Below are 16,917 nucleotides of genomic sequence, written 5' to 3' on the forward strand. Positions count from 1 at the left end.
GAAATTACAATCTTCAAAAACTGGGAAATCATTTTGCCTTACATTTCTAATAGTATGGCATACTTTATGAAAACTTATGATAATTTTTTTTATTGTTCTCCAAGGTGAGCATTAGGCATGCTAACAGGAAAGATTATGTCAAAGAATCCATTTTATGTTCAGGACTCCATTTTGAGATTAAAAATCTATTGAAACAGGAGATATCTGTAGAATGTCACTAGACAGCTCAAAGTCATCGAGGTCCTTTTATCAGGCTTGAATCGATAACAGTCATACAAGATAGCCTTCTGTAATTCTGACCTTACAATAGATACATCTACCTGTTTGATAACTATATGTTTTCCTTTTCTGTACATCCAAGAGCACCTTTTATTGAGAGACCCAATCTCTGAAATGCTGAGCTAATGTAACAATGTAAATCAAGAGAGAAGTTCATGGACAAGGTATCTTGTAATAGCTTTTTAACTTTAGAATACAAGTGAGACCTTTGTCATGGAAATTAGGGAGCACCCGGGGTAAAGCACCCTACGACTGAGTTCAGCAGCTGTACCACAAGGTCTCCCACAGCCTTCATTCATATCATCAAGTGTGTTGTCCTTGAGTATCATTCCCTCTAATAAAATCTATAAGCAAAGACTCTGGGGTGAAATTGGACATGGGCTAGGATACTAAACAGGCAGTACCACATTGGTCTCCTATTATATGCTCAGCCTGATATTCAGTTTCATTAACTACAATAGAATTGAATATTGGGCATGTGGTAGAATTCAAGCAAAAGGAATTCCTCCTGTTTCACGTTCCCAGCCAAGTCCAATTTCACACCCTCTGCATCCAGAATTTCAATTCTTGCAGAGACAACAGCTCCAAGTTTGTGTCTCAGTATTAATCAACAGCAATTCAAGCAGCATTAAATTTTTTAAAAAGTCAACTTAAATACAGATGAAGGCACATGCAGCTACATCCTTCTCTCTGAGAGACAGAAATTCACACATTCTAATAAGTATAATGGTTATGTCTCAAACGTAGAGAGTCAGTTGAAGAACAAGAACAAACGAAATAGTTCCTGCCCTGCAAATGTTTCACTGGTAGGGATTTTATTCATGCGAAACTACAATTAGAAGACAGATTTCAAAGTTGCTGTGCAGACTTAATCACAAAAAATCTTGAATGCTGCTTCAATGGCAGACCTGACAGAAGCTCTGGAAACTGCCCCGACTACCCAGTCCTCTAGATAGAGTTATAGTAGTACCTCACCAGTCGTACTTCAGCAACCAAAGAAAACATCAAGAAACATTCTGTGAACACCCTCTGGATAAGAGTGAACAGCATGTACATTTTCCAATCTTCTTCAGATAAAGCCTTTAGCACAACTGTTGGCAAAACAGCAAACTGCTTCCAACTTAAAGCCTAGACTTAAAATTCAGACTAGTTTCTGCGTTCCAAATAAGGTTCTCGTTTAATTTTTTTTAATTTAGAGATACAGCACTGAAACAGGCCCTTCGGCCCACCGAGTCTGTGCCGACCATCAACCACCCGTTTATACTAATCCTACACTAATCCCATATTCCTACCACATCCCCACCTGTCCCTATATTTCCCTACCACCTACCTATACTAGGGGCAATTTATAATGGCCAATTTACCTATCAACCTGCAAGTCTTTGGCATGTGGGAGGAAACCGGAGCACCCGGAGGAAACCCACGCAGACACAGGGAGAACTTGCAAACTCCACACAGGCAGTACCCAGAACTGAACCCGGGTCGCTGGAGCTGTGAGGCTGCGGTGCTAACCACTGCGCCACTGTGTCTTTTTAATTATATTGCCTCCTCAAAGAAATCACACTTCCTAGATTTATCCTAGCAGAGGAAATAATTTACCTCTGCATTAGTTTGCACTTCTGTTTATATTTTTGTTCTTCTATTCCCTGATTTGGAAATGCTGTTGCAAAATACTGTGCTGAAGTCATTTCAGCACAAATTGAGACGAGTGATTAAAATCATTAACACACAAAAGGTTACACCACACATAAAAAATATACATTTACTTGTAAAATAGGTGCAAGCGTTCACAGCAAGTACATCCTGTGGTGCCCCTCTGCAAATCAGGATGTGAAAATATGCACATTTTAAACTCCCACAGATACAATAATGGACCTAAAATGCAACTTATATTTTGGAGTTAAAAGGCTCATGATAGTCACATCTGCATCAATAATTCAAACAGGCTAGTAATTTGGACCTCAAACTTTTCTAACAAGTTTTCAAAGTTTTAGGTGCCATAAGGCCCAATATACAGGGATTCTTGTGGTCTATGGCAAAATAGAGCAAACACGAGATATATTAAGGTGTTATTCATTCATTTGAGCATCAATCAGAAGGATAACACTCAGGTACAGCTGTGTCTTCCTCGCCAACCTTTTGTTACAACTTTCCTTTGGACTTGGAGCTCGCCAGTCTCATCAGAAGTCTAAAAATCTCTCTAGATCTGCAAGATGGTACAAGAAAGGTTTTTAATAAAAGCAAAATACTGCAGATGCTGGAAATCTGAAATACAAACAAGAAATGCTGGAAATACGCAGCAGACCTGGCAGCATCTGTGGAGAGAGAAGCAGAGTTAAAGTTTCAGGTCAGTGACCTGATGAAGGGTCACTGACCTGAAATGTTAACTCTGCTTCTCTCTTCACAGATGCTGCCAGACCTGCTGAGTATTTCCAGCATTTCTTGTTTGTGTTCAAGAAAGGTTCTTGTTCCCACAGGGATCTTAGGGCAGCATATGCTAACTTGAAGGCTGATACACAGAGTTTGGGAGCATGTGTCAAGTACCCTCAGGCTTCAGTAAGCAAGCATCAGGACTACTTGCTCCACTAACCTTTGAAGATGCTCAGCTGTGACATCATCACATCATATCACATGCCTATACTACCACACCTGTTACACTAGTTCCTATCCTAATGCAGCATCTCAGAAGGCACCTCCACGTAAAGACATTGCTGAAGCAGGAAGATACGGAGCAAACACCAGAAATGTGCGTCTGTCAATGATCTATCTGTGAGTAAAAATGAGCTTGACCTTGCAGTTCAAATCAGTGGAACTGCAACAGGTTCTCTTTCAATTAACAATTATTACATTTTGTTCATGTGAAGCATAAGCTTGCTCAAGTTAAGTTAATGTTTGGGGGTGTGGCACAGGCATTGAATCCGATGAATGAAATGAAAATTTCTCTTAGGAAGAAAACAATGAAGCATCTGTAGAACTCACCCCAGCTACCACCTTATAACATTGTTTGAAGCAATTATCCTTTGATACACTGGACAGTGCAAACATCCTTTAACATCAATTGAGGCTTGGCTATAGTAAGCATTATTACATTTGGAAAATAGAATACTCTACAACAACAAAAAGCTTATTTCACTTTAACAACCATCCCACACAACTTTCAAATGTGCTGTTCTCAGGTGTGTCTGTGATACAAGTACGTATCTTCACATTACAGACATCCAAGCCACCTGCAAGTTGAAAGTAATGGCCCTAATAAGCATGGGAAGGGGAAAGAAACACATTATACCATGGCTTCAAGCACCAAAGGGGAGGGAAAAGAGAATGCCTAACCTACAATCAAGAAATCACCCACATGCTGCACAGTAAAGCCTCAAGTATTAGTAATAACGTCATTAATTTGTGGGGTTTTATAGCTTCCTTCAGCCTCTGGGCCCTGATGTAACCATATGAATGACTTTTTGAAGCAAATACACATACCCCAATTTGAACTAATTCCATTAGCCAAAAAAGGGTGCATAATGTTCCCTTTTCCAATTGGATTAAATATTTACATACAAACATACGAATTGGGAGCAGGAGTAGGCCACTTGGCCCTTCGAGCCTGCTCCGCCATTCTATAAGTTCATGGCTGAACTGATTACTCCACATTTCCACCTACCCCCAATAACCTTCCACCCCCTTGCTTATCAAGAATCTATCTACCTCTGCCTTAAAAGTATTCAAAGACTCTGCTTCCACTGCCTTTGAGGAAGAGAATTTCAAAGATTCACGGCTCTGAGAGAAAAAATTTCTCCTCATTTCTGTCTTAAATGGGTGACCCCTTATTTTTAAACAGTGACCCCTAGTTCTAGATTCTCCCACAAGGGGAAACATCCTTTCCACATCCACCCTGTCAAGACTCCACAGGTTCTTATATGTTTCAATCAGTCACCTCTTACTCTTCTAATTTCCAGCGGATACAAGCGGTAGCTGGGGTGAGTTCTACAGATGCTTCATTGTTTTCTTCCTAAGAGAAATTTTCATTTCATTCATTGGATTCAATGCCTGTTCAATCTTTCCTCGTAAGACAGCCCGCCAATTCTAGGTATTAGTCTAGTAAACCTTCTCTGTTCTGCCTCCAACGCATTTACATCCTTCCTTAAATAAGGAGACTAGTACTGTACACAGTACTCCAGATGTGGTCTCACCAATGCCCTGTATCGCTGAAGCATAACATCTCTACTTTTGTATTCAATTCCCCTCGCAATAAATTATAACATTCTATTAGCTTTCCTAATTACTTGCTGTACCTGCATACTAACCCTTTGCGATTCATGCACTAGGACACCCAGATCCCTCTGCAATCTCTCACCATTTAGATAATATGCTTCTTTTTTTATTCTTCCTGCCAAAGTGAACAATTTCCCACTTTCCCACATTATACTCCATTTGCCAGGTCTTTGTCCACTCACTTAATCTGTCTTTTTTTTTTATTTATTTAGCACTGAAACAGGTCCTTGGGCCCACCAAGACTGTGCTGACCATCAACCACCCATTTATACTAATCCTACATTAATCCCATATACCTGCCACATCCCCTCAATTCTCCTACCACCTACCTACACTAGGGGCAATTTACAATGACCAATTTACCTATCAACCTGCAAGTCTTTGGCTGTGGGAGGAAACCGGAGCACCCGGCAGAAATCCACGCGGTCATAGAGAGAACTTGCAAACTCCTCTCAGTCAGTACCCAGAATCGAACCCGGGTCGCTGGAGCTGTGAGGCTGCGGTGCTAACCACTGCGCCACTTTGTAGCCCCCTTATGTCCTCTTCACAACTTAATTTGCTACCTATCTTTGTGTCATCAGCAAACTTAGCAACCATACCTTTGCTCCCTTCATCTAAGTCATTTATATAAATCGTCAAAAGTTGAGGCCCCAGCACAGATCCCTGTGGCACACTGCTCGTTATATCTTGCTAACTAGAAAATGACCCATTTATGCCCACTCTCTGTTTCCTGTTAGCTAGCCAATCTTCTATCCATGCCAATATGTTACCCCCTACACCATGATCTTTTATTTTCTGCAATAACCTTTGATGTGGCACCTTATCAAATGCCTCTGGAAATCCAAGTACAATACATCCACTGGTTCCCCTTTATCCACACCACATGTAACTCCCTCAAAGAACTACAATAAATTGGTTAAGCATCATTTCCTTTCACAAAACCACGTCGACTCTGCCTGATTACCTTGAATTTTTCTCAATGCCCTGCTATATCATCTTTAATAATAGCTTCTAATATTTTCCCTAAGACAGATGTTAAGCTAACTGGCCTGCAGTTTCCTGCTTTCTGTCTCCCTCCCTTTTTGAATAAAGGAGTTACATTCGCTATTTTCCAATCTAACGGAACCTTCCCCGTATCTAGGAAATTTTGGAAAATTAAAGCATCTTGCAAATCGGATATTCACTAATCTAGTTCTGCAAAGTATCGTAATGCAGATGTGAAAATAATGTGAACCTTAAGGGATCTGTTCAAAAAGTATAAGTCTTCTTGTCGGAACTTTTTAGACTAATGGAGAATCTAGAGGAAGTGAAATAATGTTCCCTCCATTCCCTCACAGCATGACTGATTGTTGTACTCATAATCAACAGCTAATTGTGCAGTAAGATCTATTCAGGTCTTATAGTTGTCTTGCTTTCCAATCAGGCACACCTACTGGAGCTGACTAAGCCACAACAAATGCGCCACCATCAGTCTTTCCAGATTTTAATTCTTACATCCTTTGTCCACAAATTGCAAACAGTCCAGACAGAATCCAAATAACCCAGAAGAAATTCAGTATATAAAATGTGACCTATGAATACCCCATTCATAGCTTGTTAAAGAATTGTGAAGACAAATTAAAAATGCTAAGTATATTTGTCCGGCAGCATACCATAAACAGTTATCATGAGTGCCAGAGAAACAATGTTGTTTTTGCTGTGAAGCGTTCACGAAAGGCAATAGAGAGTAAGAGAGAGAATAACTTAATAAAACTGCCAGCATTTTCAACAATCATAAAATATCCATGAGTAAGACTGACTAGATAACTCAAAGCAACTCTTGGTACTCATAAGTTAGTCAGTTGATTAAGCAATGATATAGCTCAGTGATACCACAATATATTCTAATTAAAAGCATACTAAAAAAAACTCCTAGACAGATTTATATTTTTATATAACATACCAGATTATCGTAAAATCCCACTTGGTTCCTTCCTTTAGGGAAGTAAGTCTGCTATTCTTCCCTGGTCTGACCTACATGTGACTCCAGATTCACAGCAATGTGGTTGACTCTTAACTGCCCTCTGAAATGGCCTAGCAAACCACTCAGTTATATTAAACCGGAAAAGTCTGATGACAATAAAACTGGACGGACAACCCAGCACGACCTAAGCACCAGTCGCACAAGAACACAAGAAATAGGAGTAGAAGTAAACCATATGGCCCATCGAGCCTGCTCCGCCATTCAATATAATCATGGCTGATCTTGGGCTTCACTTCCACTTTCCTGCCCGCTCGCCATATCCGTTGATTCTCTGCGAGACCAAAAATCTATCCATCCCAGCTATAAATGTATTCAACGATGGAGCAGTCACAATACTCTGGAGTAGAAAATTACAAAGATTCATAACCCTTTCAATGTAGTAATTTCTCCTCATTTCAGACCTGAATGATTGGCCCCTTATCCTGAGACTGTGCCCCCGCGTTCTAGATTCCCCTACCAGCAGAAACAATCTCTTAGCTTCGACTAGATCAAGCCCTTTCAAAATCTAGTATGTCTCAATTAGATCGCCTCTCATTCTTCTGAACTCGAGAATATAGGCCCAATTTACTCAGCCTATCATAGGACAACCAATCCCCTTATCCCAGGGACTAATTCAGGAAATCGTCGCTGACGCCTCCAGTGCAAGTATATCCTTTCTTAAATGTGGAGACCAAAACTGCACACAGTATTCCAGGTGAGGTCTCACCAAGCCCTGTGCAATTTTAGTAGGACTTCTTTATTCCTGTACTCCAATCCCCTTGCAATAAAGGCCAACATGCCACTTGCCTTCCCAATGGCCTGCTGCACCTGCATGTTAACTTTGTGTGTTACTTGTACGAGTATACCCAAGTCTCTCTGAACATCAACATGTACCAGTTTCACACCTTTAAAAAAATATTCTGCTTTTCTATTTTTACGACCAAAGTGAACAACTTTGGGCGGCACAGTGGCGCAGTAGTTAGCACCACAGCCTCATAGCTCCAGCGACCCGGGTTCGATTCTGGGTACTGCCTGTGTGGAGTTTGCAAGTTCTCCCTGTGACCGCGTGGGTTTTCGCTGGGTGCTCCGGTTTCCTCAGCCAAAGACTTGCAGGTTGATAGATAAATTGGCCATTATAAATTGCCCCTAGTACAGGTAGGTGGTAGGGGAATTGAGGGAAGGTGGGGAATTGAGGGAAGGTGGGGATGTGGTAGGAATATGGGATTAATATAGGATTAGTATAAATGGGTGGTTGATGGTCAGCACAGACTCGGTGGGCCCAAGGGCCTGTTTCAGTGCTGTATCTCTAAATAAATAAATAAACTTCTCACTTACCTACATTATACTCCATTTGATATCTTGTTGCACACTCACTTAACCTGTCTATATCTCTTTGCAGCCTCTCCAGGTCCTCCCCGCAGCTTATCTTTCCACTGAGCTTTGTATCATCAGCAAACTTAGACACATTACTCTTTGTCTCTTCATCCAAGTCATTAATATAGAGTGTAAATAGCTGAGGTCCCAGCACTGATCCTTACAGCACCCTACTATTCACTGCCTGCCAACTTGAAAATGCCCCATTTATGCCCACTCACTGATTCCTGTCTGTTAGCCAATCCTCTATCCATGCTAATATATCACTCCCAACACCATGAGTCCTTATCTTGCTTATTAATCTTTTATGTGGCACCTTATCGAATGCCTTTTGGAAATCCAGGTGTACTACATCTACTGGTTCCCCTTTATCTACCCTACTAGTTACAGCCTCAAAAAATTCTAATAAATTTGACAAATAGGATTTCCCATTAGTAAAATGGGATGGCGCAGTGGTTAGCACTGCAGCCTCACAGCTCCAGCGACCCGGGTTCAATTCTGGGGACTGCCTGTGTGGAGTCTGCAAGTTCTCCCTGTGTCTGCGTGGGTTTCCTCCGGGTGCTCCGGTTTCCTCCCACAAGCCAAAGACTTGCAGGTTGATAGGTAAATTGGCCATTATAAATTGCCTCTAGTATAGGTAGGTGGTAGGGAAATATAGGGACAGGTGGGGAAGTGGTAGGAATATGGGATTAGTGTAGGATTAGCATAAATTGGTGGTTGATGGTCAGCACAGACTCGGTGGGCCGAAGGGCCTGTTTCAGTGCTGTATCTCTAAACTAAACTAAAATCATACTGACTTATTCTAATCATTCTATGCTTTTCCAAGTGCATTGTTAAGACTTCTTTAATAATAGATACCAGCATCTTCCCAATGACGGATGTTAGGCTAACTGGCCTGAAGTTCTGTTTTCTCTCTACCTCCTTTCTTGACAACATTTGCCAACTTCCAAACTGACGGGATCGTTCCCGAATCTAGGGAATTTTGGAAAATCATAGCTAGCACATCTACTATATCTGCAGTTATATCTTTTAGAACCCTAGGTTGTAGGCCATCAGGTCCTGGAGATGTCAGATTTTAGTCCCTCTAGTTTCTCCAATACTTTGTCTCAGCTGATATCAATTTTCTTAATATCCTTACTCTTTTTAGCCCCTAGGTTACTACCCATTTCTGGTATGGAACTTGTGGGGTGTCACAACAAAGGCACACCCAGCCCAGTTGACCCTGCGAAGTCCTCCTCTCTAACATCTGGGGACTTATGCAAATATTGGGAGAGCTATCCCCCAAACTAGTCAAACAGCAACCTGACAGTTAGGCTCACAGAATCATATGTCTCAGCCAATGTCCCAGACATTTCCATCAACCACCATGGTATGCCCTGTCCCACCAGCAGGACAGACCCACCAGAGGTGGTGACACAGTGGTATACAGTCAGGAGAGTGGCCCTGGGAGTTCTCAACTTTGGCTCCAGACCCCATGAAGTCTCATGTCATTAAGTCAAACATGAGCAAGGAAACTTCCTGCCGATAACTACCTCACGCCCTTCCATCAGCTGATGAATCAATAGTCCTCTATGTTGAACGCCACTTGGAAGCAACATTTGAGGGCAGCAAGGGTACAGAATATACCGTAAGTGGGAAACTTCAGCACTCTTTTGTCATTTAATCTCTCCTGTCTTCCACCCTATCAAAGACCTTGCCTTTTGATCTTTTTCCATCCTCCCCACTTTCACTTGCTTAAATCCTATTGCATTTCTAACCTTTCTCCGGTTCTGATGGTCATCGACCTGAAACATTAACTCTGTTTCTCTCTTCACAGACACTGCCTCACCTGCTGAGTGCTTCCAGCATTTTCTGTTTTTATTTCAGATTTCCAGCATCTGCAATATTTTGCTTTTGTAATGAGAGGTGGATAGACCATGAACATCCCCATCCTTAATCACGGTGGAGCCCAGCACCTGAGTGCAAAATACAAGAGTGAAGCCTTTGCAACCATCCTCAGCCAGAATTGCTGAGTGGATGATCCATCTCAGCCTCCTTCTGAGGTCCCCATGATCACAGATGCCAATCTTCAGCCAATTCGACTCGCTCCACATAATAACAAGAAACGGCCGTAGGCACTGGATACAATAAAGGCTATGGACCCTGACAACATTTTGGCAGTAGATCTGAAGACTTATGCTCCAGAACTAGCTGTGCCTCTAGCCAGGTTACACCACCGACATCTACCTGACAAAGTGGATAATTGCTCAGATATGTCCTGTCCCACAAAAAACAGGACAAATCCAATCCAGCCAATAACCGCCCTGTCAGTCTACTCTCGAGTATCAGAAAAGTGATAGAAGGTGAGGTTGACAGTGCTATAAGCGGCACTTACTCACCAATAACCTGCTCAGTTTGGGTTATACCAGAACCACTTGGCTTCAGACCCAAACATGGACAAAAGAGCAGAGTTCCAGCCCCTGACATCCAGGCACCATTTGACCAAGTGTGGCAACAAGGAGCCCTAGTAAAGCTCAAGTCAATGGGAATCAGGGGAAAACTCTCCACTGGCTGAAATCATACTTATCACAAAGGAAGACGGTTGCGGTTGTTGGAGGCCAATCATCTCAATCCCATGACATGGTTGCAGGAGTTGCTCAGCTAAGTTTCCTAGGACAAACTGTCTTCAACTCTTTTTTTTATTCGTTCATGGGATGTGGACATCGCTGGCTGGGCCAGCATTTATTGCCATCCCATATTGCCCTCGAGAAGGTGGGGTGAGCCGCCTTCTTGAACCACTGCACTTCTTGGGATGTAGGTACACCAACGATGCTGATAGAAGAGAGTTCCAAGATTTTGACCCAGCGACAGTGAAGGAACAGCGATATAGTTCCAAGTCAGGATGGTGTGTAGCTTGGAGGGGAACTTGCAGGTGGTGGTGTTCCCATGCATCTGCTACCCTTGTCCTTCGAGGTGGTAGAGATCATGAGTTTGGAAGGTGCTGTCGAAGGAGCCTTGGTGAGTTGCTGCAGTGCATCATCTAGATGGTACACACTGTTGCCACTGCGCGTCGGTGGTGAAGGGAGTAAATGTTGAAGGTGGTGGATGGGGTGCCAATCAAGCAGGCTGTTTTGTCCTGGATGGTGTCGAGCTGCTTGAGTGTTGCTGGAGCTGCACCCATCCAGGCAAGTGGAGAGTATTCCATCACATTCCTGACTTATGCCTTGTAGATGGTCGACAGACACTGGGGAGACAGGTGGTGAGTTACTCGCTGCAGAATTCCCAGCCACTGACCTGCTCTTGTAGCCACAGCATGTATGTGGGTGCTGCAGTTCAGTTTCTGGTCAATAGTAACTCCCAGGATGTTGAAAGTGGGGGATTCAGCGATGCTAATGCCATTGAACATCAAGGGGAGATGGTGAGATTCTCTCTTGTTTGAGATGGTCATTGCCTGGCACTTGTGTGGTGTGAATATTACTTGCCACTTATCAGCCCAAGCCTGAATGTTATTCAGGCCTTGCTGCATCTGGACATAGACTGCTTCAGTATCTGAGGAGTCGCAAATGGTGCTTAACATTGCACAATCCGCAGCAAACATCCCCCCCTTCTGACCTTATGATGGAGGGAAGGTCATTGATGAAGCAGCTGAAAATGGTTGGGCCTAGGATACTACCCTGAGGAACTCCTGCAGTGATGTCCTGGGACTGAGATGATTGACCCCATCAACTACAACCATCTTCCTTTGTACTCAGTATGACTCCAACCAGCGGAGAGTTTTCCCTCCCCAATTCCCACTGACTCCAGTTTTGCTTGGGCTCCTTGATGCCATTCTGGTCAAATGTTGCCTTGATGTCAAGGACAGTCACTCCCACCTCACCTCTGGGGGTCAGCTCTTTTGTCCATGTTTGGACCAAGGCTGTAATTAGTTCTGGATCTGAGTGGCCCTGGCGGAACCCAAACTGAGCATCAGTGAGCAGGTTATTGCTGAGCAAGTACCACTTGATAGCACTGTTGATGACCCCTTCCACCACTTTGCTGATGATCGACAGTAGACTGATAGGGCGGGAAATGGTCAGGTTGGATTTGTCCTGCTTTTTGTCGACAGGACATACCTGGGCAATTTTCCACATTGCTGGTAGATGCCAGTGTTGTAGCTGTACTGGAACAGTTTGGCTAGGAGTGCGGCCAGCTCTGGAGCACAAGTCTTTGGTACTATTGCTGGAATTTTGTCAGGGCCCACAGCCTTTGCAGTATCCAGTGCCTTCAGCTATATCTTGATATCACGTGGAGTGAATCGGATTGGCTGAAGACTGGCATCCGAGATGCTGGGGACTTCAGGAGGAGGCCGGATCCACTCGGCACTTCTGGCTGAAGATGGATGCAAATGCTTCATCAATTATCTTCCCTCCATCATAAGGTCAGAAGTAGGGATGTCCGCTGATGATTGCACAGTTGTTCAATTCCATTCACCATTCCTCGGATAATGCAGCAGTCCATGCGTGCATGCACTAAGACTTGGACAACATTCAGGTTTGGGCTGATAACTGGCAACTAACATTCACGCCACACAAGTGCCAGGCAATTGTTAACTGTATATTAATTGTGCTTAATTGTACGTAGGTGGTGGACATTAACTGGGGTTTCACTTGAGCATAAATAAAGAGACACCTATTGAAACTGTGGTGTTGTTGAGTTAGGAAGTGTATACTTGTAATGTCTAACTCTGTAAATAAATGCAGACTGAGTAAAACTGGTCTCAGTACTATCCTTCACCAACCTGCTTTCCGGAATATAACAGCAATGATTACCTACAACAAGAGAGAATCTAACCATCTTCCACTGACATTCAACAGCATTACCATCGCTGGATCCCACACCATCAACATCCTGGGAGTCACCATGGACCAGAAACTTAACTGGGCCAGGCACATAAATACTGGGCTACAAGAGGAGGTCAGAGGTTGTGTACTCTGTGGCAAGTGACTCACCTCGTGACTTCCCCAAAGCCTTGTCACCATCCAAAAGGGACAAGTCAGAAGCATGATGGAATACTCCTCACTTGCCTAGATGAATGCAAAAAGCTTAACACCATCCAAGACAAAGCAATCCTCTGGATCAGCACTCCAATTACCACCTTAAACCTCTGCTCCGTCCACCACTGGCGCACCATGGTTGTAATATGTATTATTTACATGATACACCACAGTAACTCACACCCTCTACCACCTAGAAGGACAAGGGCAGCAGACACGTGGCAACACCACCATCTCCTAATTCTACACAGCCTGTCTTAGAAGTACATCACCGTTCCTTCATCGTCACTGGGTCAAAATCCTGGAATTCCCTACTTAATGGCGCTATGGGAGTACCTTCACCATACGGACTACCATGGTTTAAGAAGGTGTCTCACCATGACCTTCTCAAGGGCAATTAGAGATGGAAAATAAATGTTGGCCTTGCCGCGACACCCACAGTGCATGAATGAAAAAAAGTGTGGTAATTTCATTATAGTTAAAATGAAGCTATATATGTTTTTCTCCCCTAAGTGAGAACACTGTACGAGATAACAAAGTGCTGTTTTAATTTTTTTTTTAATTGGACTCAAACTCCTGATCCAGCCTCTTTCAGACACATGCCCCAATAGCTGGTGAGCAAGAACATGCAGTCAAAGGTACTTCACAACATGTCACTTTAGATTCCATAGCCAATTTGAAACCACATCACTCCTTTCCAATCATAATTTTACAATATTCCAAAAAATGCACCTTTAGGTCATGTTCTCCTTCAGCAAGCTGAATTTTCTTTCCCAAACAACTCGCGGTAGGGACTTTGGTGTTCTAAAAATCTGAATCTGATCATTATATAGCTCTGTAAACTCTGAATCGCTCTTTACTTCTAATGTATATTATATCCCACCCACCCCCCTCACCCTCGCAAAAAAAATACACCCTCCATTTCAGTCAATACACCAATGGCTGTTTTCCTTTGAAACAGGTTGTCGACCATGTAGATATACAAGTGATTAATCCAAGGGCTGGTCCAGTGACACAGCAGATAGGTCCCTGTCATGCTCATGTTTGATTGAATGTACAAAAATGGTTAAAACCCAACTTTATATTACATTTACTCAACAAAATGGATTTTTTTTTAAAGTGCGATTATTCTGCGAAGGGCTTTCGAATTTTTTAAAAATTCAATTTCAGAACATTGAGGTCTTAATGACCATTCAGGAAATCAAATTATTCTGTGATATAGTCAACCAGATAGCATGGTTTCTCAGATTCCTTCAAAAGTAATACATTTATGAAATAAATGAGAAAGTTCATTAACTTAAATAAAGTTAATTCTACTAAAATTGGATCCAACATAACTTTGAGTAAAACTTCATAAACAAAAGCTACAAACGCTACTATGGATCAGTACTAATCCAGTCAGGAGAACTATAGAATCAAAACCAAGTGTAGTAGTTAAATTATCAATAATTGGAACAAAGCTATCTTAACAGTTGAACAGGACATCTGACATCCTGAGAAAATATTTAAGGGAGTTATCCCATAGCAGAGCAACACTTTAGTATTTATTTGGATTCTAAACTGTATGTAAGGTATTAAAACTGTTTCTACATGATACTGCTCGATATTAATGGTGTGATGTTACCTGTTCGTGCAGTTGCTGAGTCCCAATTTAAGTCAAATTCCGAAGATTCACTTTCTTCAACTGGAAAAAAAAAAGGGAAAGCCAGTTACATTATTATTCATTCCCTGAATGTTGCAAGACCCAACAGATGAGGCATGAAATTCAATACCCTTTCTGGTTTGTAAATGTCATTCAAAAATGTGTACTGCTACATCTCCCATATCAATAAACCTAGTCTACTACGGAAGCACAATTACCAAAAAAAAAGAAACCTCAGTCAAAAGGTTGAATTAAAATATACATTTTTTTTCCTGTTCAATCTTCCAAGCAGAAGTTAGTTACTAACAGCTGGACAGCCCAAAACGTGACAATCAACATGAACTGACAATGGTAGGTTTTTCCACTCCAAGAGAACATTAATTTTCTCAAAGAATGATTCAAGATGTACTATTTCCCAACAAAATTACCATCAACTGAGTCACTTCCAGCACTTCTGCAGAAACAATATTTCAAGGAGTGGTCAATTTCTGGGACAGTAATATCCCTAGAGAGACATAGACAGAATCTTCTTGGTCCCGGAGTGGTAGCTTGAAGGTGGGACCAGAAAGAATTTGACAGAAGTCGCCTTCGGGTCAGTGAGCCAATGAGTTCCCATCTCCATGCGATCACCCCGGAGGCGGGACATCACCTGCACAGGCTACCCGTCCAGCACGAGCAGGTAGCCAATTTACATAATTAAAGGCTGATTGGGGCTACCACTGTGAACTTCCCGGCAGTGAACGGCCACCCACTGAGGGCCACGCCCGGCAGCTGCCTGGAAGCGGCTTGCCGGCAGCTGGCCTGGTAAGCCCGGAAGGCATTCTACACTAACCCTTCCACCTCAGCCATTAGCAGGCCACAGCTTCTGCTGCCGGCCATCTTGTGGAGGGGTTTCCCCTTCACAGGGTGGCCAGACAGCAGTACCACCGTTTATTTTATTAAATTCTAACCTCTTTAGAGAATGCCTCAAGGTGGAGGCACCCTAGTGATCTCCCACCGACAGTGGCAGCGCCCACCTAGCGGTAGGGCTGCCGTCCTTCCAAGGCTGCAGGCCCTCTGATTGGGCCTGGGCCTGTAGCCTCAGGAACCTGCCCGCTGTCCTTAATTGGGTGCCGGACCCGGAGGAAAGCTCTTAACTGGCTGCCTCTGGGTAGATCTCCCAGGCAGGTGTGCAAACAGCCAGTGCAGGATTGGGACCCGGATAATGATCCTGATCTTCCATTTTGTTTTAAAGCGCACAAATTTCCACCCATTGGGAGCAGTTAGTATTTATACATTCAAATTCAAATTAGATCGATATCTTTCAGAAAGTAACATTTTGGGATACAGTATATGGGTATTTTGAGGAATGTAATGGTAAGTGTAGCATGCTTGTGAGGAAAAGGCTTTTTAAAAAAACATAAAATATACAGCACAGAAACAGGCCATTCAACCCAGTCAGTCCAGCATCCATGCTGCACTTGAACCTCTCATCATATGCTATCAGCATAACCCTCTATTCCCTTCTCTCTCATATGCTTACTTCGACTCCCCTGAAATACATCTATTGTCATTACCTCATGCAGTGTCGGGCCTACCACATTTAAAATTGTCTAACTGCAAGTCAGTTGACAGTTAACAAGGAGGTCACAGCCAGTGTTAGCTAAACCTGGTAGAGTTGGGGCTGGGTGGCCAGTTGAAACTTGGTGTATTTGTTGAAAAGTACATACTGGAAGATAGTTGGGAGAATTTCAGCTCGAGCGAGAGCACATCACAGAGTGAGCCGGAAATGCAGTGATGGGAGTGGGAGTAAAGAATGCATAAACGGGAATTTGAGAGATTGGGAATTAGGTGCACATAATGGATATTATTCGCAAATTACATAAACTTGCAATATAATACAAGTAATGTAAACTTTAACCTTCAACAAACTGACTAGATCTAAAAATGGTAACATGAGAAATACACAAGAAATAGCAGCAGGAGTAGGCCATACAGCCCCTTGAGCCTGCTCCACTATTCAATAAGATCATGGTTGATTTTTGACCTCAACGCCACCCACTGATTCCTTTAGAGTTCAAAAATCTATTGATCTCAGCTTTAAATGTACTCAACGAGTGAGCTTCCTGAGGGTAGAGAATTCCAAAGACACTCAACCCTCAGAGTGAAGAAATTTATCATCTCAGTCCTAAACAGACAACTCCTTATCTTCAGATGATGGCCCCAAGTGTTAGACTCTCCAGCCAGGGAAACAGCCTCTCATTTTCTCAGAATCTTATATGTTTCAATGAGATCACCTCTCATTCTTCTAAACTCCAGAGTACAGGCCCAATCTACTCAATCGCTCCTCATAAGACAGC

General features: G+C 42.8%; 1 protein-coding gene across 7 annotated transcripts in view; it reads right to left on the minus strand.

Moving 5' to 3' along the window:
• The window catches only part of znf423 (zinc finger protein 423), a 385,448-nt gene that overhangs the window by 296,446 nt on the left and 72,085 nt on the right, over window positions 1–16,917 (minus strand). For all 7 annotated transcript variants that reach the window (XM_068049400.1, XM_068049399.1, XM_068049398.1 and 4 more), the window contains one exon: window positions 14,561–14,620. In XM_068049400.1, coding sequence (XP_067905501.1) covers window positions 14,561–14,620 — 60 coding nt within the window. The remainder of the gene's footprint in view (window positions 1–14,560; window positions 14,621–16,917) is intronic.

Source organism: Heterodontus francisci, chromosome 17 (genome assembly GCF_036365525.1).
Source record: "Heterodontus francisci isolate sHetFra1 chromosome 17, sHetFra1.hap1, whole genome shotgun sequence".
NCBI classification, from domain to species: Eukaryota; Metazoa; Chordata; class Chondrichthyes; order Heterodontiformes; family Heterodontidae; genus Heterodontus; species Heterodontus francisci.